Here is a 22,242-nt window from a genome sequence, read left to right on the forward strand (position 1 = left end):
AACGCAAACAAAGAGGGGAAATGGGTATTATTCCACTGCTCCGGCCAACGTATGGGTACTAACAAAGGAACGCAAGCTCACATGAAATGGGGGGAGGGAGGCAATTAAAAAATTGAGCAAGATGAGGCGAAAATGCATCAATATAACAACACAAGGCTCACGAAAAAGCAAGATCAACACGAAGAACGTGGCCCAAGTGGCATGGCAGCCTCCGCTCATGCCAGCCGCATCCGTTCACGGTAGGCCATGAACTTGCGAACGTCCATGTCGTGGTTGGAGCACGACACCGACCACACCGCGCGCACTTCTGCGTCTTGCTCCATCCAGTCCAGGTAGCGGTTGATGCCGTCGTTGTCGCCGTCTGCGGAATCGAGCCAGCCGAAATCGCCGTCACGCGTCTCAATGTCGTGGCGACGCGCCTGGAAGTGGTCGACATACAAGCTATTGAAGGCGGTCCACTCAAGCATGTAGTGGCGGAATTCGGTCACGTATTTGTCCCACGCCGCAGCCGTCGGCTGCAGGCCGGGCACGCCCAAAGCGGCCGGCGGGTGCGGTGCGACGGGCGCTTTGGGGAACGTAATGTTTTTGCGCGATCGGCTGCGGCTACGAGCAACGCGTGCGGCGCTGCTGCCGCCGCCCTGCATCGAGGAGGGAGGAACCGGAACCGCGGCCGACGCCGCCTTGCTCTCAAATGGCAAGTTGCTTTGGAGGTCGCCAAAGGATCCGAGACCCGTCCCGGCATAGCCCTGGATGCCTGGCGCATTTTCCGCAAACGGCTCAACTTTGTGAATGTCCGACAACGTGGCGCGGAACTCCTCAGAATCTTCAGAGCCACGAACGTGGTCGGCGCCAGCGTTCGGGACTGGTCTCGGGGCGGAGGCTGTGCCAGCACTGGCTGCGGCGGCATCAGCAGCAGCAGCAGCTGTTGAAGCGGTGCCAGGCTTGTTCACATCCCCCGCCCTCCATTCGGGACGTGTAGGCTCCACAGGAATTTTCCGGGCGCCTTCCACGTGTGGGTTAGGGCTCGAGAGAGGAGCACCTCCAGCCGTATCGGTCCCCGACGACGCGACTCCCGATCTCCGCTCCCCAGGACCTGCCTCATGAAAGGTAGTTTCCGTTGCCGGGGGAGAGTCAATGTCCATGGCGGTCGGACTGGCAAAGCCACTGACGTCTGCCTCTACTTCAATAGGCTGCTGTTGGCTCTGCTGCTGGGTCTTATGGCCTACATCATTTTCCGCTGTGGACCCGCCGCCCTCTTCATCGTCGTCGTCGTCGGGAATGACAATGTATTCGCGAGGCGCAGTCGTGTTGGACCGCTGAATCGGTTTGGGCTTCTTGATAGGACGCGCCCGTTGCTGAGTGGGGGTGGACTGCCGCGGCGGCAGGTTGGGCGGCTGTTGTGCAGTCCATGGCACAAAGTGTTCCGAGCCAATCTGCTCGGCCCATCGTCCGGCATTGAAGTAGTTGGTCGTCGTTGTCGTATTGCCTTTGGTACCAGTGGTGGCGTCGTTCGTCTTGCCAGAGTCCCCATCGGCCGTGCCAATGGTGGAAGACACTGGGCTTGGGTCTTGTGACGTAGGAACCTGTTGTGGCCGTGGGGGTGGGGGAGGCGGTTGGGGTGCGCTACCATCTGGCTTCGGAATCGAGTTACCTTTTCCGGGCGACCGCCGGCCAAGACGGCTGCCGGACTGCGAGCGGCGGACCCGGGACGGGAAATCTCCGTACGACTCGCCCTCGCTGCCTCCGGCGCTAAATGCCCAGGCTGCATTGGCCTTCTCGCCTGAGACAAAGCGCGTATTGATATCTTCGACACTACTGCGCGTGAACGGATTGGTCCGCTCTTGGTCGGACGGCGTACTAGGCACACTGAAAACGTCATCGTCGAGGGAAAGGTTGGAGCTGAAAGTACGGGTTGCACCGTTAGCATGAATAGGACGATAAAGATCACTAGTGAAAAATTGGACTTGGGGGAGACTGCAGCTTGGGACAGGTGCATTCAAAAATCGGTTGCGACCGCCATCTTCCGGCAGTCCATATTCCCTGCCTACTGCCGCCGCTTTTCTCGGTACTGCATGGCCTGCCGACTTCGCATGACCGGCCTTGGACTCGGACTTGGAGTCTCGGGACGAAGGCTTGTACACCTCGACGTTGTCGACGAGGCCCTGAATAATGTTGAATTGTTTTGCTTCAAAAGCGTTCATGCCTGCCATGTAGCCACTATTGAAGGATTTGCTGTCGTTCTTGCTCGGGTCTCCACTGGAAGACTCCGTAGGGTGAGAGGCTCGCCGCTTCGGCTCAGGCCAGTCAGATTCAGGAGGTGTGTGGCTGTTGAAATGAAACCAGCTTATTATATGCTTTCTGGATGCCATTTGCCGCTGGGCATTGGCAATTCCATCACTGCATGCCCTGCTAGGTACGTTTTTTGCTGACATATACGATGCTTGCTTGGGGTCCTGGGAGAAAGGAGGGGTGGCATACAAAATAGGTTTGCTTTTGTCGTTCTGTGGGGTGTTGATGTTATGTGGGTTGCCTGTTCAAAAGAAAGCACATGTTAGTTCCCTGCAAAGCGGCTCTCGGGGATATGGAGGTGTTGACTGCGACTCACCAGTGTTTTGTGCGGCATTGTTGTTAACCGACGCAAAGTGATTGGACCGTTGTTCCTGTTGCTCCTGCTGTTGCTGCTGTTGGTCCCCCTGCATTCTCTGGTATTGCTCCTCAAACTGGGGCATCTGTGAAGACGTCGCGGGACGAGAGGCCTTTGATGTGGGGCCTGACCGTGACCGGGCGCTCGACCGAGGAACACCAGTATTGGCGCTATTGGCTGACGGCGAGTGCGAGGCCGCTGCTGCCTCGTATGCGACTCCTGCCGCAACCCCAGCCGCCGCACCAGCAGCTGCCGCCGATGTCGTCGCGCCCGTTCCGCCGCCGGCTGCTCTCTTCTTCGCAGAGGCCGCAGCCTTGGTGGCATTGTCTGATTCGTCGGGAAGACTTGAGCTTCGGCGGCGAAAGTCGGGTCTTGCTGCCTGCGGGTTGACGGAGCGGTAGCTCTTCGTCCGGTTCAGATCCGCCGTCATACGTACACCGTCAAACGGATTGAACTTCTCGCCGCCGTGGGTTTGATATGGTGTGCTCTGGCGAGAGTCAAAGAGAGACTCGTCGGACAGGTTCCGGGGCTCAGGCTTCGCTGGCTCTGATGCAGCCGAGGCGGATGCTCTTCGCGGCTCGGGGGTGGGATGGTCGGTGCTTGACGGCGGATCTGGCTGCTCGCCAAAAAAGTATCCCCGGCTCGTGTGTGTCCGATTGGTAAAGTAGTTGTTCGTGTTTGCAGCTGGCGGTTCGTCGCCCATCTGTGACTGCGGGTGGAAGCCCGTGGGTCGCCTGGTACTGGTACCAAACGAAGCGTTCGCTTTCTGCCTTTGCGAAGCCGTGCGTGCGGGCATCGGTGTCTGGGGCTGGGGGGGATGAGGTGGAGGCGGTGGTGGCATAGAAGACGAGGCAGGATTTGCGTTTGCCTTTCTGCTCGTGTTGGCGGCCGACCCGGAATTGGCAGCGGCATATGCGGCGCTGGCACTTTGGCCAGGGCGGCCCTTAGCTGCATTTGGCCGCATGTTCTTCCACGCATTGTATCTTGAGTCGAGGTCTTCCTTGCTGGTCTTTGCAGATGGTGGGACGTTGAAGCTAGAATAGCGATGTGAAGACGAGGCCGAGGAGGAGGATGGCCCCGACGACGACGCATGGGTGTTGCGCGCGGCCGAGGTCGGGGCCTGGCCAGGCCTACGGGGTGGCACGGGGTATTGGGACGAGACATCCTGCCATGGGTTGCCCCGAACGCCCGAGGCGCCTGGGTAGCGGGAGGCATTTCGACTGCGGTGGCTGTCGTACTTGGACTTTTGTTCGGGGCTGGTCAAGATCTCGTGGGCGGCTTGGATGGTTTGGAACTTGGCGTTGACTTCGGCCTCCTTGCCAGGATTGCGGTCCGGGTGGTATTTTAAAGCTAAAAAGCAAGAGACAATACGCGTCAGTTTTCAGTATTTAGTATTCTCGGCGTTGCACGAAGAAGAAAGTGTGTAGGTCAGGCGTAGAGGACAAACGCACCAAGCTTTCGAAACTGCTTCTTGATCTCGTTGACATCCGCGGATGCAGGAAGCTCCAAGTCGGCGTAGTAGTCCCTACTGTAGTCTGCTTTCGCCATGGCAGCGGTAGTGTACCGCTGCTACTGCAGCAGAGAGCAGAAAACCTGTCTCTGGCTTCTCGCTCGGACTCGTTTCTTTCTTGTATGGACTCTTCTGCTGCAAAGCCGTCTTTGCGGCAATTTAGCACGCCTTCTCGCGTCGAAATGCGTCGCGCTGATCGTAGGAGTCGTGTCGTTCATGCGGCCGTGTCGAGTTTGCTTGGACAGAAGAGGCGTCGTGATCAGTGGGGATAGAGAGATATATCGTATGTGCAATCTTGAGAGGTTGAAAACAAAGACCAGTATCTAACGAAGGTCGTCACAGCGTCAAAAGTGGGCTGGAGCTAGTCGTGTTGTAGTGACTAGCCTTGCTTTTTAGCTGCGATGGGCGGTCAGTATTTGGTTCGGATAGCAACACAATACACCACAAAGCACAAAGAAACACAAAGACCCCAACAGCAAGGCTGTGTATGGGAATAAGAAGCTCTGCAGCGCGAAAATACAGTGACAGGAACAAGGTGTGTGCAATCCTTGCCGAAAGCGACCGCGAGCCGTCGTTCCGTTTGGTACGAAGGACATACGGAGTATTGCAGGACAAAGACAGAGGGTAAATAGAGGGCAAGGGTGCTGTTTAGGGGCGAGGAAAGTGTGGGAGGACGTGTACAAGTTGGGCCTGCGGGCCAGTGACGAAAACAAGGTATTCTGTGCCGAGGTGGGATATGAGTTTAGAACGAGGGGAAGACAGGGCAGAGGAGATAGGCAGACCCTCATGAAGTCTAGTGAAATAGACAAATGAAACGCAGCTGAAGAGTGACTGCTTGGTTGGTGCGAGCTTTTGCTTACCGGTATGCGTCTCTGTTCGGGGTTGTGTTTTGGTATGGTGCTATGAACAAGTGAGACGACAACGCTGGAGGAGGATGTCGTGAGAAAAGAGAACAGTCAAAATGCAAGTCTGCGATCAACGACGAGGAATATGTCGTAAATGTTGAGGAAGGAACACAATAGGTAGTCAGCAGGCAAGTGCACGCCAGGCCGCAGGTACGCAGGAAGGACACTCAGAAGGTTCGACCTGTCAGCCTCACTGTCGCACTGGTTTGGGAAGTGTGCAAGATTCTGTCTCGGCAGCGCCGTTGGTCGCCGTTCCTCCCAACTTTGTAAGGTTTTGTTTGTGAGAATCGATGTTTTTTTTTCGTTTTCTTTTTTTCCCTCTTCTCAATCTTAAAGACGCAAATGGGCACTCTGTGGCGGTGTTCTGCGTCGACGAGTAAAAAGGCACAGCGTAGAAAGAGGGGTGTTTATCCTTTCTTGTTTGTTTGTTCTCGAATAATTCTCGGGCTTTTGTTTTGGGGCCCTCTTTGTTCGCCTCAGCCCAACCTGAGCTAGGCCTCAGCGTCGCCTGAAAACGCGACAACCTTGTTGATCCTCGAGGCTGCTACGCTGGCTCACTGGGGAGGCACCAAAACAAATGACCCCACAACTAGAACCTAGCCGCTGGCGGTCCTCGGGCAAGCCCTGTGGTTCATGGCTGTGTGGGGCACACCAGACCGCAAATTGTGGTTGGCTCTATTGACATCTGCTTCTCTCCGCCTACGACATCAGAAAATTGAAGCAATATTCTGTACAATCCCCGCTTCGGCGACGGGCGATGCCCGGTTGTCAAAATACAATAAAACACGAAGCGGACCAAAAAAAAAAAGGGAAAAAAATAAGCACTTCGCAGGGACGCTGCTCCCTTCTCAATGCTGTCTTTTTCTTGTTTTGCTTCGCCGCTGTGCGTCAACAAAACAGGGCCACAGCGGCTCGTCGCCGTACACTCTACTGTGCGTTACTTTCACGTGCGCCTCTTGGTGTTGGCTCTACCCACTGTACTACTGCAGCCAAAGCCGCCTTTTGTCGCCAAGGCCAAGCCGGTTCCGAAACCTTGGATGTCGGGCAGGCATCAGTCCGTTTTGTTCGCCGAACCTTTCTGCTGCCGTCTGTCGCTGTACTTTCTTTTGCTTGGCTCCGTCACGATGCATAGGGGAATGTGAGGTTATGACGTAGTGACCTGAAGGGAGGCCCAGACCGCCTCGTCGCCTAAACAATACCCTCCCAATAACTGCCACAATAGGAGGAGCCGATTCAGAGGAATTTCCCAGAGGAACTGTGTCCAGCTTGTCGCCAGCCTTGTTTGAGAGTTTTCTTTTCAATAACCCATACATCCAAGACCAAGGCGTCTCATCATTCGGGACATTCACGAAGGCTGAAGTTCCTTTCTCTTTGCGACGCCATGTGTCTGTATTCAAAGAGCATGGTGGACACCCTGCTGTCCATATTGGCCCCTATGGAATAACAACGAATGCCAGTGTCTCGCGCCGACACGGGCCTCTTGATAACCAAACTGTGTAAGGGGCGGCACAACCAGGTAAATATATCAAAATAAAATACAAGCAAAAAGACCCCTGACAAAATGCAACCCAAACAAACGCCTAACCTTGTGCCAATTTTGCCCAGCAGCTGCTGCCGTCCTTCGCCTTATACAATCACACCCTCGTCTGCGAGTACGGCACACTCGCCTTACAACATATCCTTGCCCAGCTCATAGGACCAGCCGCCCTCACGACGAATCTTGTCGCGTGCAGCAAGATCTTTCCTAATGTCGTCATCTGTGAGACGGTCAATACCGCTCCAGTTGGCGCTGCTGCCACGCGCACGGAACTTGTGCCAACGGTCCTTGCTCTTGTTGAACACCTCTTCCATGTTAAGGGGACCAGGCGGGCCGAACACCTGGAAGGGATCGACCGTCTCCTGCCGCATGAGTGCCCGGCGCAGATCCGGCGAGTCTGCCCACGGCGCCGCGTTAACAACCTCCTCCTCGCTGTCTTCGTCATCTGTCTGGATGTCAGGCAGCTCAATGGCATCACCGTTCGGGAAGCGGGGTGACGACTTCGCCGCAGACTTGCCAACAGACTTGGCGGCCGATTTCGCCGTCGACTTTCCTGCCTGCGGTGCGCCAGCCGGCCGTAGTGGTGTCTTGTGCGTGCCTTGCGAGGCTGCTGCCACTGCCACTGCCGCAGCAGCCGAAGTCGCGCCGTTGCCGCTAGGAGCAAAGGAGATCGCTGCCTTGGATACCTGTGCCATGTCCATTGGGTGAGCCGTCTTGGTCTGGTAATTATGCTGCGCAGTGACCGTAGATTTGAAGAGATCACGCGACACATTCGTCTGTGCCGTAGAGTAGCCGTTACCAAAGACTGGTTTGTTCGGCAAGTCCTATAAGCTTGTTAGAGACAAAACAGAAAAACAGAAAAGGGAGGGGAAAAAAAAGCAAAAGGCAAGAATGGCAGCGAGGTAGAAAGAAACAAACCTTCTTGAAACCTTGTGAAGGGCGGATCGGCGGGCCTTTGATGCTGGAGACGCGCACTGCATGGCCGCCCATCTCCAGCTCGTCCTCGTCGAACTCTTCACTCATCCGGATTCGCTTCGCATCCTTGTGCTGGTACGATGGCATGTTGCCGCCACCGCCATTGCCACCAGCGGTACCCGGACGACCGTGGTTTTGACTTTCGTAGGTGTCGGTACCAGGAAGAGGCCGCTTCGACATTGCCTTGCCTGTATGGGAAAGCACAGCATTGACCGGCCGGTGCTGCTCCTCCTGAGAGCGGTGCATGCTTGTGCCAGTTGCCGTAGCCAGGCGAGACTGCGGCCGGGGAGGCTGAGCTTCGCTTCTTCCATAGTCAGTCGAGGGCCCGCTGGGCAGCTGCGTACGCTGCACAGGAGGTGGCGCCCGTGTCTGCTTGGCCTTCTCAATGGCCGCTTGCCGCTTCTTGGCGGCCGCCGCCTCAGCCGCCGCCTGCTCGCGTTCGCGTTCCCGTTCTCTCTGCTTCTGTAGCTCCTGCTTCCGCTGCTCCTCTTGCTCTTGCAGAGCAGCCCGTTTCCGCTCTATCTCCGCCTTCGCATCACGCTTCCGTTGTGCCTCCCGCTCCTCAACCTCCTTGCGCTTGGCAGCTAGCTCCAGAGCTTTGGGGCGACCCGTCGAAGAAACAGAGCTCTTGAGACTCTGCAAGGATGGCTTCGTGTGGAGAGATGCGGTACTAGCCTTGTTCTTCAGCTGTGGCGGACCGACAAGAGTCTCGTGCAGGGATGCAGCAAGAATGCTGTTGGAAGGGTGGAACTGCGAAGACTGCTGCTGGTGCTGCTGTGAGCTGGATGTGTTGACACGGATGACCGTAGGGGCTTGCTTCGTCTTGGCGGGAGCATCCTTGGTTGGCTTGATCGGGCGCCGGATGGCTCGTGTACTTTGTGCCGACCGGGGAACCGACGAATTCGCAGTAACTGTGTTGTGGGCAGGAGGAGCAGGCGGGAGCATGCTAGCAGGGGCATCGGTCATGTCCACATCGTTGTCAGCCTGCTGCTGTTTGGCTTTGCGCGGGCTTGTCCGGGTGGGTTTCGCTGCCACGCGACTTGGAGAGCTCGACTCTGGCTTAGGCTTCGGCGGAGGTTGCTGCGACAGCTCGTCCATGTCGTCGTCCCTGTCGGCCACCGACTGTGGCAGTGACTTCGGCTGCTGCTGCGGTTGTGCCTGCTTGTGACCTCTCAGCTCTCTTTGCGCAGGCGTCTGCGCAGGATTCTCTACAGTAGCGGCGGCTTTTTCTTGCTCCTCCACAAACACACGAGCCTTCTCGCGCTCCTTTTCACGCATCTTCTCCAATTTGCCCATCTGCTCGGCCATCCGCTGCACCTCTTTGAGCTCCTTCTCGCGATGCTTCATCTCGCGGCGCTCTCTTTCTGTAGAAGCGCGAGTCTTGCGCGGCCGCGTCGGGCTCTCAGAACGAACTGGTGACTTCTCAGGACGCGCAGGTGATTCCTGGTTCGACGGCACGTCTGAGGGGGCCGAAGCTGCTGACGCAGACGACGTCGTCGACACGGTGGTGGTGGCTGACGTCTGCCGGGAAAGATCAGGGCGCGCAAGGTCGGCCGTGCTGTCATTGCGAGACTTGAAGGTGAGGCTGTCGGTTGACGGGCCCATAAGAAGCCCAAGACGAGTCGATGACGGAGAAAGCAGCGAGGACTTGCCCTCGGCACTCAATGCCGCGCTGCTAGCAAGAAGACCCTTGGACGTTTTGAGAATGGAAGACAGTTTGTTCTTCACGTGCTTGAGAGGACTGTCGCGGTAGTTGCGCGACGGGGATTTGGAAGGCGACGGTGGTCTGTCCTGCAGTTCAGAAAGTGCGCCAAGAACAACGTGGGCAGCATTGGCAGGATTGGAGACCGAGATAGGCTTTGTCGTAGTAAGAGCCGATGAATCAGACACTGGGAGCGAGGGCACAGAAACTGACTTCATGTGGCCGGTGACTGTACTGGTTGTTCTCTCAGGAATAATTGGTGCCTGCACCTTCTTAGGCGATGCAGGCCGAGACACATCCTGCAGGCGCTGCTTCGGAAGTACAAATTCGGTCTGGGCACCGGGAGTATCAGCGCCCTCTGTCGTGGGCGAGGGAACCATGGCGTGGGACTTGGCAGGGCTCGTACTGGCTGCCACAGCGTTTGCAGGAGGGACAATCCAGTCGTCATCGTCATCTTCCTCGTCTTCGGGAAATGCACCAGGCGCGGCAACTGAAGTAGCAGTTCTCTTCGGAGACAGCGACTTTTGCTGCTGGGCCTTTGTCTCCTGGTGATGGGCAAGGGCGGCCAGAGATTTGGAAGGGCGCGGCGCATTAGCCTGTGACTTGCCCAGCATGCTGATCCGATCGTGGAGTCGCTGAGCATATGTCTTGTTGTGTGCCGCCATGTCCTTTTCGCCAGAGGCTTCATTGTTCACTCCGGCGTTCCTTTCGTCGTCCTGGTCATCGTCGTTCTCCATTCGCACGTTTCCAATGCTCTTACCACCGGTGGGACGGTTATAATAGCTCGTCCGCGACTGGTCAACGCGAGCCAATCCTGCCCCAGCACCTCCAAGGCTCTTGTTCGAGGTGAAGGGAGCACGTGCAGGGAGAGAAGCAAAATTCATGCTGCTCTTGCGAACCATCGGCCGAACAGGGCTAGACGGGTCTGAAGGAGAACGCGCTGCAGTCTCTTCCTTAACTTCTTCCTCATCCTGCTCCTGCTCCTGCTCCTGCTCCCGTTCCTGTTCCTGTTCCTTTCGTGGCTGAAGAACACCCTCCTCAGCGACAGCATTGTCCTCAACCATATCATCATGTGCTTCCTCCTCGTAAACAACAACGTCCTCGACTTCCTTCCCAACCACCTCTTTATATTGCCAGGACGAAGCAATAGCAGCACGCTTCTCTGCAATGAAGGCCGGTACAGATGCCATTGGCGGGGTGGGAACAGCCGGTGGGACATTCACGAAGGCCTGTGCCGGTGATGCGACTGAGGCAGTGGGTGCAGAAGCACCCATGGCGGATAGAAGCTCACGAGGCGGTGGGCAGGCAGGTGTAGTTGACTGGAGGGGGGATGAAGGGGCAGGAACGGGTTTCCGTGTCGGTGACGCGACGGTTGGCGCCTTGACCGGGGACGCGGCCTTGGTCGGCCGCGCAGATGAAGGCGACTCGACAGGGCAGAATGGAGAGGATGATAAAACCTCGGTATCGGGAGACGGAGACCCAGGTTTGTCGGCAGGCGGAGCGGCTGGGGCCATCACTGCCGTCTGTTCTTCCTTGGCCGAGTGGAAAGTGGGTTCCACGGTGGGCTGTGTTGGGCTTGGGTGGTCTGCCATTACATCGGGAGACATGGCCAAGTCTGCTGCTGATGCTGCCGCGGTCGTTGTTGTGGCTGCACCCTTCTGCTTATCCAATACCTTGGCAGGAACGGGCTTACGAACGATGACTTCCGGCGTCACGGGACGTGTCGGTTGTGAGAAGGGCTGGGTAGACATGTCATCACCGGCCAGTTCGTCTTCGTCATCATCGTAGCCAAAGGCCACGTCCTGCGATTGACTTCCATGATATCCAGAGTCAATAAGCGAGGATGCTGCCTTTGTTGGTTTAGCAGCAACGGGTGCGACAGTTCTGGATGTTGCCTTCTTCGTGTTCTGCGATGACGCTGCCACTGTCTTCGCCTTTGCCGTTGCAGCGGCGGCTGTCTTGGCAGGGACAACGCGTTGCGGGCTCGGGCTCGGGCTCTTCCGGGGTGGCGCGGGCTTGTCCTCGGCGACTGTGAATGTAGGTGACTGGCGTCTTTGTTGCTGCTGGATCGATGTGAGTTTGGAAACGGCAAAAGGATTCGGGGCGCCCTTGGGTGTAGATGAAAAGACGTCGGTTAATGGCTTTTCCTGTTGTCAGTCGCGTTTCTTTTGCACTCATAGAAGCTGTATATCTGCGCTTTCTTGATGTCGAACTCACCGCCCGGATGTCTGCCTTGTTGGCTTTGCGTGCTGTGCGCGGCGTCTTTCCGCGTAACTTGCCGGGCGTCTTGAAGATGTCGGCGACATTTCTAATAAGAAGACACGCGTTAGAAATCTCCAACCCATCACTCCAAACCACTTCTACCAGGCAGCGAACGCACATTTGGTTCTCCGAAAAGATCTCGGCCATGTGCTCATTGAGCCAGTCCAGCTCGTTCTTGGCCGAGAACATAAACTCGTCCACCTCCGACTGGGCAATGTGCAGAGCTGTTGTCCGCTCCTCTGCGATCCAGGGCGCCGCCCCGATGGGGTGACGCGGTCCTCTCATCGCCATGGCGGGCGAAAAGGCGCGGCGAACCGAAATACAACCGGGAGTGAAAGAAGACGCGAATAAGAGGGCTGGCGAAAAATGGGAGTCGATTCGTGTCGAGAAAGGAATCGAAAGTCAGTGGTGGTCGATGACTGTCGATGTTGACTTTGTCGTGAATTGGAAAGAGAAGAGGGAAAACTAGAATCGACGTTTCAAGGAGAGGGGGCAGAAAGGTACAATGGGCAAGAGGGCAAGAGGGCAAAAACGTAAAGAAACAGGCAAGAGCCAGACGCCGGCAAGCAAGGAACGGTGGAGCTGGGGCCTTGAACTGTTTGTTTTGATTGTGATTGCTGTTTTGGGTAAGTGCGGCAACTGGATCATTGTTCTCCACACCCACGCCACAATCCACAAGCCACAAGCCACAAGTCACACACACAATACGCGTGTCGTGCATAGCGCTGTGAATGCAGGGATATAAAGCCAAGTCAACAGGCGATAGAGCAATCAGTACAAAGAACAACTGGAGGTCCTTATGAATACCGCTTACTTCTTTTCGCTAGCTGATCATGAGCAAAGGCAAAAGTGGTATTGTTTTAACCCTAAAGTGTAATGCGACAAAAGCCCGGTCAAGCAAATCCAGTGACGAAAAATTGGGGAGAAAAAGGACATAATATGGTTTAAAGAAAAGAAAACAAAACAAAATAGAAAACAAATTACCTCACATCCACAAACAATCTTTACTTTGTCACTGCTTTCATTTAATACACGCTTTTCAAAAATTCCGGTCCCATCCATTGTTTTTACCTAACAATATCGTACCAAACATGTCAAGGGTAGTTGGAAATACAGCCGTGGGAAAAGAAAGAAAAAAAGCAGAAGCAACACAGAAAAGATATGAGAGCATAGAAAGACATAAGTTGTGATACATGGATCCCATTATTCGGCCGGCGCGGCCACCCCAATGTCGCCGTTGTCCTCGACAGCCGGCACAAGGACACCCTCGGCAGGCTCGCCGTCGACGACCTTGCCGCCGCCCTCGTACGTGACGCGGTGCCAGCCGCAGGGCTCTCTCTTATCCTTGATCCACTCGACGGTAGGGAAGTAGTGTTCGTTTTTCTTCATGGTGGCCACCCACGGCACGCTGTCAAAGGTCATAGCCTTGAGGCGGAAGTCTAGGCGTGTTAGTGAGAAACACCACACAACAAAGAGGGGTACACCAAAGGGGGGGGAGGGAGGGACGGGGGTACTCACAAGTATTATCCGGAATCTGCTTGACGGCCGCCAAAAAGGCGTCCAGGTCGGGCGTTGGCTTGCCGTTGACGTGTGTGATAAAGTTGGTGGGCGCCAGGCCGTACTGGTACGACGGCGAGCCACGCGTACGCGCCGACACGTACACCTCACTAAACAGCTTGCTGATCTGCTGGCGCACGGCATGGTGCGGGCGGTGCAGGACGGCGCCGCAAAACGACACGGCGCGGTCGGTCTCGTGGTCGTCCGCGGCGACGGTCAGGAGGTCGAGCTTGATCTCCTGGCAGCCACGCACAATCGTGGCGTCGAGCACCTCGTGGTTGTACATAATGTCGAGCTCCGAGATACGGGTAATCAGGCGGCCGTTGAGCGTTAGCAGAATGTCGCCCTCCTTCAGGCCAATGGACCCGTTCTGGCTCTTGTCAAAGGTGCGCTCAAAGGTGCGCTTGGTCACCATGAACAGCTGATGCCGCGCCGTGTTGGCGGCCGACACTTTCTGGATCCATTCTTCGGACACACCCATCAGGCGCGCCTGCAGCATCTGGATGGCACGGAACTCGACGGGAAGCATGCGCAGCTTGGGCACGACGCCGCGCTGGATCTGCTCGATCACGGGCAGCAGCGTCGGCGTGGCCAGACCCAGGTGGTACTCCTCGTCGCGGTGCGTCGACGGTGAGCGCTCGCCCAGGTACGTCAGCCAGAGCGCGCGCACGGTGCCGTCGTCCGACGCAAGCACGGCGCTGCCGCACTGGCCGCTCAGGTTCGTATCCACGGTGATGGCGTCCACGTTGATGGCACGGTAGCGCGGTGCGCCAGGGTTGGCAGGGATGTTCACGGCGGACACTTCGGTGACAGTGGTGGCCGCATGGACTACCCGGTTAATTCGGTTGTAGCCGATAAAATTGGTGGGCGCGCCCTGCAACAGCTCCTCGGTGCTCAGACGCGCGCTCATAACAGGCGCGTCCACAAGCGACGGGTCGTACTGGATGATGGCGTAGTTCTGCAGCGGGTGCAAGAACACAACCTTGCCCTCGACGTCAATAGACTCGGCAATCGTAATGGTGATGTCGCACAGGTCGTAGGGCACAATCGCGCGCGAGATGACAACAAGGCCTTTCTCGGCGTCAATAACGAGGCCCATGCCCCCCCTGCGGTTCTTGGGGAAACCGTCCAGCTTCAGCGGCATGTAGCAGGTCACTTGAACAAAGCTGCGGACCAGATCGGCCACGCCAGAGTGCGGCATGTGCCCCATCTGAATAAAGGACGCTTTCCGCGGCACAGGCGGGAGGGCCGGGAGCGGGTCGCCAATGTCGGTAAAGTCCCACAGGCCGGACACGTCGTTGCGCACGGCCAGACGCATCTTGGACGACCAGTGGCGGTCCACGTAGATAATGGCGTTGTGCACGCTGTGGAGGTCGCGCAGGTGCTGGTACATGACCACGACGCGGGACTTGTCGGGAATCTTCTGGACGACCTGAATAAACGTCTCCAGATCCGGCGTCGCCTTGTTGTCGATCGACTGCACCATCAAGCCGCTGTCGGAGGTGTCGAAGCGGAAGGAGCCAGACGCCTCACAGACGTAGACACCCTTGCAGGCGACGCCGAAGAGACGCGCTTGCTGGTAGGAGAGATTGTGGAAGCTTGCGCCCGCCACAGAGACAAACCGGTCGGGGGTGATGCTGTGCAGATCGCCGACGGGGACGTTGACAATGACCGTCTCGCCGCCGCGCTGCAGCTCCAGCTTGACGTTCTGGCCCACGCTCGAGTCCAGAATGTCGTCGAGGCGGATGAACTGGGTCAACAGCTCGTCGTTGACCTTGACCAGCACGTCGCCTTCCTCGATCTTGCCGGCCGAGGGGCCCTGGGGAAGGACAATCTCGGCAACCAGCATGTTCGTCTCCGAGGGGAAGGCGGCGCGCATCTGGGCTTCGCAGGACGGGGTCAGGCCGAGACGCCGGCACTCGTCAAAGGGCTTGAGCAAAAACTGGCACTGGATGTCACCGCGCGTAATGGGCTTGCCCTCTTGCAGGCAGCGCAGGGCGCGCAGCGGGCGGTCGAGAGGCAAAAAGTAGTCGGTCGACGCACCATCGGCACGGCCGCCTGCCTGCAGGGCCACCGCCTTGCCGTCAATGTTGACCACGGGACTGCCAGAACTCCCGCCGCTCGCAGCCGCACTGGCCTGGTAGTAGCTTGTGTTGAAATCGCTGTAGCCCTCGCCGTATTCGGGCGCGTTGCGGTCCAGCCGGCTGATAACACCCGACAGGATACTCAGCTTCTCGCCAGCGTCGTTACCCACCACGCGGATCTCCACACCGACCTTGGCCAGGTCGGGGCTGAGCGGCAGGGACTCGATGGGCATGTACTTGATGGCAGACGGGTCGAACTTGAGGATGCCAAAGTCGTGGACGGGGTCGCGATACACGGGATAGGCGTCGACCTCCTCGTGGTTGTCGAATATGCAGTAACCCCAGAACGGGCCGGAGCCGACGACGTGGCGGTTGGTCAGGATGTAGCCGCGCTCGGCGTCAACAACAAAGCCCGTGGCCTCGCTCGTCAGCGCCGGGTCCGTGTCGAAGGAGCAGGTCTGGCAGAAGCGGATGGACACGACGTTGCGCACGACACGCTGGATCGTCTCCTGCCACTCGGCCGTCTCGGCGCTGCCCGGTGCTAACAGGACAGCCGGTGGCACCGAGGCCGAGAGCTGTTTTTGGAGCGTGACCTTGCTGTGGCGGCGGTGGCGGCCGTTGCTGCTGATGTTGTTCTCGTTGCTGCTGGGGTTGCTGTCAGCACCGTCTTCGGCGGCATCGGCCGCGGCCGTGCTGTCGTCGTCCCGGTAGCCATCCTCGTCGGTAGCCCAGCTACCGGCCTCATTCACTCCGTCAACGTCGCCCTCAAAGCCGCCATCAATCATGGGCTCGTCTTCGGCAACGTTTGATACAGGCACGCCAGCATATGCAGCAGTCGACCCGCTGCCGGTGGCAGACCGTGGCAGCTTGGGGGGTCTGTCCTGGTCGACGGTATAGGAGGTCTTGCGCTTTGGCCGAGAGACCGGCGCCGTGGATCCGTTCATATTGTCGGCCGGGGGCTCTGCTGAGCAAGAGGGCTCAGCGGAAGAAGAGAATGGGGTCGTGGCAGCGGGCGAGGACGCTCGTTGCTCGGCTGAGGTAGATGCGAATTGTACGGTAAACGGCAGGAGAGTGCTAGGCAATGGCCACAGCAGCTTCGCAGAGGGTGTCGTGGAGATGTGGAAGGGGCTGTGCTTCGGAGAAGAGGTCACGGGGCGAGTCGAGCAGGTCGAGAAGCGTGCCGAAGAAGGGCGAACAGAAGACGTGAAGACGGGTGACTGAGCTGAGCTTCTGCAAGTGCTGCGCAAAGTCGTAAGGCGCATGCACCTCATTCAGCTGGAGGCGGGTCGGCAACGGGGAAGAAGACGCTTCGGGGAGGAAGTTGAGCGGCGACAAGAGCTGAAGGACAAGGATGATGAGTGCGAGAAGGGTGAATGGCAGGTCGACATATGATATATAATGCGCCAGGATGCTTCTCGGACGGACGCCTGGGATGAATGCACAGCCCAAAGAAAATACGAAACAGACGAAAATGGAATATGAGCAGCCACACAATCGACGGCCTGGATGCAAAAACGGTGTCTGCCTGGGGGGACAAGGGAAGACGTAAGATCCAAGGGCCTTGGACAAGAAACGAGGCCAAAAAAGCAACCAATGTGAATGGAGGGACACTCCAGCGACAAGGCAGGTGCAAATACGCGAAAGTCAGAAAGCCAATGTTGCGCGAGCAGCCAATGAGAAGTCCGATCCGCATACGCTCTCCAATTTTCTAGGCCTTGAGGTAGAGATTTTTCTGTGGGGGCGACAGGTTTAGGCGCCTTATGTAATACAAGACGCCTGTCATCAACGGTCCAGGACAAAGCCAGCAGTCATGTTTTGATACACAGACAACGGCAGTTTATTTCGGGCACATGTATGTTGTAAGATCAGTCTCACAGGGTATTAACTTTCGGTGCGAGCCCTTTCACAGAATAATAAAATTGCAGGCCGTTGTTCTACAAGAAAGGCGCTTCCGCACCGACCTAAGTACGGATGTCTATTGATAGGAAACAGGAAACAACGCTCACAGGCCACTCCAAAGAATGAATGTATCAGAAAGATTAACACATCGAAATGATAAGTAATGTATCTTAAGCCTCTGCCCAAAACTATCGTCTAATGTAGTTTACCGGTGTGTACCTGTCCTTCAGCCCTTTCATCGTTTGTTTATGGCATGAGAAAATAGAAAATGAGATGGATATGGATGAATCAGGAGAGAAGGACAGATGAAAAAAGACAGGAACGAGGATGATAAGCAAACGGCCAAGTGTGACAATAGTGACAAGGTGTGGGGGGAAGAGGGGGAAAGAAAAAAAAACGGCAGAGGTCAAATAGCGATAGTAACCCTCGCCCTCTCTCTTTCTGCCCGGGAATATGATGCGACAGTCTGTACAAAATCGGGAACAAAGACTGCTGTGCTTTTGTCTAAAAAAAGCATCCTGTTTCCAGTCAAACACATTGCCCCCCCTCTTCTTTGCTCCGCCCCGGTGCGGTAAAGATATTCATACATGCGCCCGCAGGTGGGCAGCTAGAAATAGTCCTTTGGGTATGTCGTCGTCTAGAGTACCATAAAAGAGAACGCATGCCCCGCAACCCGTCACGCCCACCTTAAGCAAGGTAGCCGAGTTCGTCGTCGTCGAGACGCTCAAGGTATTCCTTGTCGAGAAGGATCTCGATGCATTTCTTGATGTCACCAACCTTGGGGTGGAAACGGCCCTTGATCTGCGCTATAGTCTCGCTGACAAGCTGGGCGTGCTTCATGCGTTTCCGTGCCTTCATAATACGAACAATGGCCGACTAGAGACGTTGTTAGCATGTTGATCAAAAATAGCAAGCACCTGAAAATGAAAGAGGCTACTTGTGCATACCTGAAGGAGAAGCTTGCGGTCCTCTTCAATCGTCTTATTCGTCTCGGCCTCCTCTTGCCGCTGCTCGGCCTTCATGCCGACATTGAGGTTAATGCGAATTTTCTTGTTCCGGAAGTCGTAGTTGAGACTGAACGTCTTGCCGGGGCCGACCTTGTCGCCAGCCTTCTCGCCATTCTCGTTGGTGACGAGCAGAACCTTGGCCTTCACGATGATGGCCAGGCTTGGATCGAGGAACTCGTTGCTGAGCTGCGTAGCCGATGCGATCTCTTCGTACGTGTGTGTGTCCTTGTCGTTGAAAAGCAGCAGGATGGCCATTTGGTACGCTGAGACCTGGAAAGTGTACGGCGTTTTGGAGCTCTTGCAGTAGCTCGTCTTAAGCTCGCCCTTGCACAGCTGCCAGAGCCATGTCAACTTCCGGCCCTCGTGCTTGTTCTTGTAGAAGCGATTGAACTTATCGCAATCGGCTTGAATGTCGGGTGGTGGCGCAAACGTCGTAGTCGGCGCCGACAACGGCCAAAAACCAGTACCCAAAACAGCGTATTGGCCGTCGAGCGAATTGCCCTCCAGGGCCTGGACGTGGTCCTTGAAGCCAGCGTTGAGATCCTTGGAAACATGCATGTCTTGGAACATCCGTTGTAGCCGATTGGTATACTCGAAGCCGCACGCTTCCTTGAGCTTGGAAATCATGCTTGCCTCGGCGTCGTCCGACGAGGTGCTCGTATGGACCAGGCGGCGAGCCAGCATCCGCGAGTAGAATTTCTGGAAAACATCCTTGTCCTCAATGTATTTGAACACCGTCATGATCTGTACCAGGCTAAGTTCCAGGTCGGCCTCTTCGACGCCTGCGCCGCTCTTCTTCAGCATGAAGTCGGCGTACTTGGCTAGCAGCTCAGGGCTCTTGTTAGAGCCGGCTTTGCACACTTCGTTGCGGTTGACGAACTCGCGGCACGCATTGTCCAAGGACCTGGTAAATTCCGGCTCATCCGTAAAGGCCCTCTTGACCAGGGCCTGGTACTGCGTGTGCGTCTCGAGCAGCGCGTCCACGTACACCTTGGGGTCGAGCTTCTCGGCGTCCGCAGCAACTTTGCTGACAGCCGACAATCCAGCATTGCGAACGTGCGTCTCAAACTTCTTCCGCAGAGGGTCCAGGCCGTCCGGTATTCTAGACAAAAGGTTGTACATGCGCGCCATGTCTTCCTCGCGGTTGTTATCGAGCAGTGCCTGGAATTCCTCGCGCAGCAGATTGGCGTGATCTGCTATAAGCGCCTGGTTGCAGCACCGCTTGAGAGGCCCGGCAATATCAGGGTGCAAAAAGAGCTCGACACGCTTTTCCTCTTCGGCCAACCGGCTCTCGGCCTTCTTCATGAACTCGACAACCGAGTTCTTGCCAACGAACTGGCTGCTCTCTTCTTGGTAGTACTTCTTCGTCGCCGCGATAAAGGGCCGCTCGAAATGATACCGGTACGTGTCCAGTGTCGTTTTGCTCGCATCATTTTCGTCAAGGCCAAGTGATACCATGGACTCAAGAACCTGCTTAATCTGGAGATACTCGATAGTTTCTCCGTTTCTCTGACGCTCCACCAGACTTAGAACTGCATCCATGACACTAGAAGAAATCTTGTCGAAGAGGATGCTGCGCCATTGCACCAAGTGCAGAATGTACACGTCGTACACGTTCCGTTTTCCTTCATCAATTTCGCGCTTAACCCAGTGACGGTTCAGATAGCGGAAAAGGTGGTGGATGTATTTGGCGGCGACAGTGTACCGATCCCATTCTCTAATATAGAACGCCAGGAGGGCTTCGCCGCTGTGGTGCTCGGCCTCTAAGCGAAGGCCTGTCAAATGGTCGGCGAGGTACTCTGTCAACTTTTCGTACAGGTCTTCTCCAAGCAGATGCGCTACATGACAAAAGGGAGCAGTTAGCGTACAAAGCTTAAGAGACAGGAACAGCTTGCAAGTTTGTTAAAATTTGGGGGGAAGAGGTAGAAGTGCTATACCTCCTCTAGAGTTTGCACCTGTGGCAGGGCTATTGTTTGTGGCTGCCTTTTGGGACGTGCAGAAGTTGTGAATGGCCCTGGAGAAATCGAAAAAGTTAACATCACAACTTAAATACAAGGACAGCCCTCTTGTCAGAGCCGAAGCGGTAGAGGGTGTGGAGAGTATGCTCACGTGTATGTTCCCATGTACTGAAATAAGAAAGAAAGAAACGGGTTAGTGTTAGGACATCATAAGAGAGCCGAGTCGACCCAGACAAAGGTGCTCTGCAAACCGCCACGGAAGTACACTTACGGTTTCCATCGTCATGCCTCCATCAAGGTTGACCATGATGCTGTTCACTCCATTCTTTAGATACTCCCAGGTGGCGTTAATATCCTCGTGGTTGGGTTGCGGCATCAGCGCCAATCCGCCGGGTCGAGCGTTAGCGACCGGGGGCATCTTGAGGTGGTGCTGCGTGATGCGGCCCCAGGTGGCTTTGCGATCAATGGCAGTTGTGCAGTTCCGGTGTTTCCGGCAGCAACGTTTCTCGAGAGCCGAGACAGATAATGTGATGGTATGCTGTTCCTGGGAAACAGCTTTGCTGAGAACGACTGATCTAGATGGCGATACGGGTGCACACGAGAAGGGAAAGATGTCGAGGGAAGGGTAACAAGGCCGACGATGCGCGTAAGCTATACAGAATAGAGGTAAATCGAAAGAAAGCGTCGGTTTAGGTGACAGTTCGCTGATAGGAAGACGGTCGAAGATAAAGCAAAGCAGTTGCCGCAAGAGCGTTAGAAGACAACGCGCGCGGCAGCCTCAGCAGGGGCACGGGGACGAATAGAAATAAGGCAGATGGATGTTCAACCGTGACGGGAGGCAGCAACAAGAAACTCGAGAATTCAAGCAATGCAGATGGACGAAAGGTCGAAAGGGAAAATGAAAAAGAAGGGAGCCTCGCGTTGGGCGTTTCGACCCGTATGCAAGGGGGCGAGCGAGGCAGCGGTCGGGCCGGCTGTTTGGCTGCGCGCGTGGGTGCTGCTCGCAGGGAACGAATGCACTGATGTCGAAAGCTGAGGCTAAGAGGGTGGCACAAAGCGAGATGGAAACGAGCCACGATTCTCCCGTAGTCGTGTCGATGCCGGTGTGTTGTTTGGGTAAAAAAATGCGGATCAAGAGATGTCCAGAAGGAGGTCCAAAAGGAAAGAAGGGGATAGAAGTGGTGATCATCGAACAGGGCAAGGGAAAGAGCGAAGGAGAAACAGTTCAAGCCTTGGACAGTGGGTGGAGAGGGGCGCGGCGGTGGCGGGATGGCGACGCTTTGGGGCAGATCTGACTAAGAGGTAAGTGGCCAATTGGCGGCATCGCTGCAAGGCAGCCTTTCGTTTGGTGCTCGTTGGGGCAAGAAGCGGTCGGCGCAATTACGCTACGCGCAGTGTATGATGGAGGGGATCTGTAGGCAGAAAGGCGCTGGAGTGCGGGGTGGAGAGAAGGCAGCACTGAAGGGAAACAGTGTGGAGCATTACAAGCGTACAGGGATCAAACAACGATGCTAGGCACCACCTCAAATATCTACGACGGGCTATGGGTAAGCAAACTAAAGGTCTCTCCTAAGCAGAGCATTTATTCACTCAGGGCCAACACCAACAAGACGAGCCGCACCGAAGGACCTTACGTGACAACAGTGTTTGCTTAACGGCAATGTTTACCTTGCCTACGGAGAATAGTGAAACAAACAAAAATCTCATACCACATTACAAGGTTTGAAAGCAAGCAGTTTCGTCACAATGAATGATGGAGATCTCCCCGTACAGGGTTATAAAGCGCCCATTTCGATTAACTAACTTACGACTGGGTCGGGGAGGATGAGCCAAAGAGAGCCCAGGAATATGGAGGTTCACGTTGTTTTAGACTCCAAGGAGACGCCGATGACGTCGGAGACAACGGAACAGTGACAGCCGGCTTTCGGTGTTGATATTCGTCGATAAACCGGCCAAAAGCCTCAACGTCGTCTTTAACCTTTATCACATCAAAACGAAGTATGTTCGACGGGTCCTAGGGCCAAAGAGGCCTCACTAGACCTCAGATCGGGTCAAAAGACGAAACGAAAGGGCATAGAAACAAGCGTTTGCCAAGGGTTCGATGCCGGTGCTGAGCAAGAGTAGACTCGCCGGATATAAATAAAACAAGACACAGGAAAGACCACCCCAGATTGCCATACCAATGTTCCCTTATTCTACTCG

The 22,242-nt window shown here is 56.0% G+C and overlaps 6 protein-coding genes across 6 annotated transcripts; 2 read left to right on the forward strand and 4 right to left on the reverse strand.

Annotated features, from left to right (window-relative positions):
• Positions 1-215: 215 nt before the first annotated feature.
• Positions 216-4,192, reverse strand: SPSK_06896 (uncharacterized protein; the record flags this gene model as incomplete). Its single annotated transcript, XM_016733568.1, has 3 exons — positions 216-2,530; positions 2,606-3,994; positions 4,096-4,192. The coding sequence occupies 3 exons, from the start codon at positions 4,190-4,192 to the stop codon at positions 216-218; spliced, it is 3,801 nt and encodes a 1,266-aa protein (XP_016591488.1).
• A 2,535-nt stretch (positions 4,193-6,727) lies between these two features.
• SPSK_06865 (inner centromere ark-binding protein region protein) lies at positions 6,728-11,826 on the reverse strand (the record flags this gene model as incomplete). The annotated part of the gene is made up of 3 exons (XM_016733539.1): positions 6,728-7,420; positions 7,515-11,420; positions 11,491-11,826. 3 exons carry the CDS (start codon positions 11,824-11,826, stop codon positions 6,728-6,730), a joined length of 4,935 nt encoding a protein of 1,644 aa, XP_016591489.1.
• A 214-nt stretch (positions 11,827-12,040) lies between these two features.
• Positions 12,041-12,280, forward strand: SPSK_08206 (uncharacterized protein; the record flags this gene model as incomplete). The annotated part of the gene is made up of 1 exon (XM_016734844.1): positions 12,041-12,280. The coding sequence occupies one exon, from the start codon at positions 12,041-12,043 to the stop codon at positions 12,278-12,280; it is 240 nt and encodes a 79-aa protein (XP_016591490.1).
• A 458-nt stretch (positions 12,281-12,738) lies between these two features.
• SPSK_06909 (uncharacterized protein) lies at positions 12,739-16,447 on the reverse strand (the record flags this gene model as incomplete). Its single annotated transcript, XM_016733580.1, has 2 exons — positions 12,739-12,974; positions 13,054-16,447. 2 exons carry the CDS (start codon positions 16,445-16,447, stop codon positions 12,739-12,741), a joined length of 3,630 nt encoding a protein of 1,209 aa, XP_016591491.1.
• A 1,315-nt stretch (positions 16,448-17,762) lies between these two features.
• Positions 17,763-20,458, reverse strand: SPSK_07032 (cullin 1; the record flags this gene model as incomplete). The annotated part of the gene is made up of 5 exons (XM_016733702.1): positions 17,763-17,951; positions 18,023-19,920; positions 20,020-20,096; positions 20,192-20,208; positions 20,312-20,458. The coding sequence occupies 5 exons, from the start codon at positions 20,456-20,458 to the stop codon at positions 17,763-17,765; spliced, it is 2,328 nt and encodes a 775-aa protein (XP_016591492.1).
• A 161-nt stretch (positions 20,459-20,619) lies between these two features.
• On the forward strand, positions 20,620-21,063 carry SPSK_08087 (uncharacterized protein; the record flags this gene model as incomplete). The annotated part of the gene is made up of 2 exons (XM_016734732.1): positions 20,620-20,686; positions 20,780-21,063. The coding sequence occupies 2 exons, from the start codon at positions 20,620-20,622 to the stop codon at positions 21,061-21,063; spliced, it is 351 nt and encodes a 116-aa protein (XP_016591493.1).
• Between the last annotated feature and the right edge of the window lie 1,179 nt (positions 21,064-22,242).

Source organism: Sporothrix schenckii (genome assembly GCF_000961545.1).
Source record: "Sporothrix schenckii 1099-18 chromosome Unknown Cont41, whole genome shotgun sequence".
NCBI lineage: Eukaryota > Fungi > Ascomycota > Sordariomycetes > Ophiostomatales > Ophiostomataceae > Sporothrix > Sporothrix schenckii.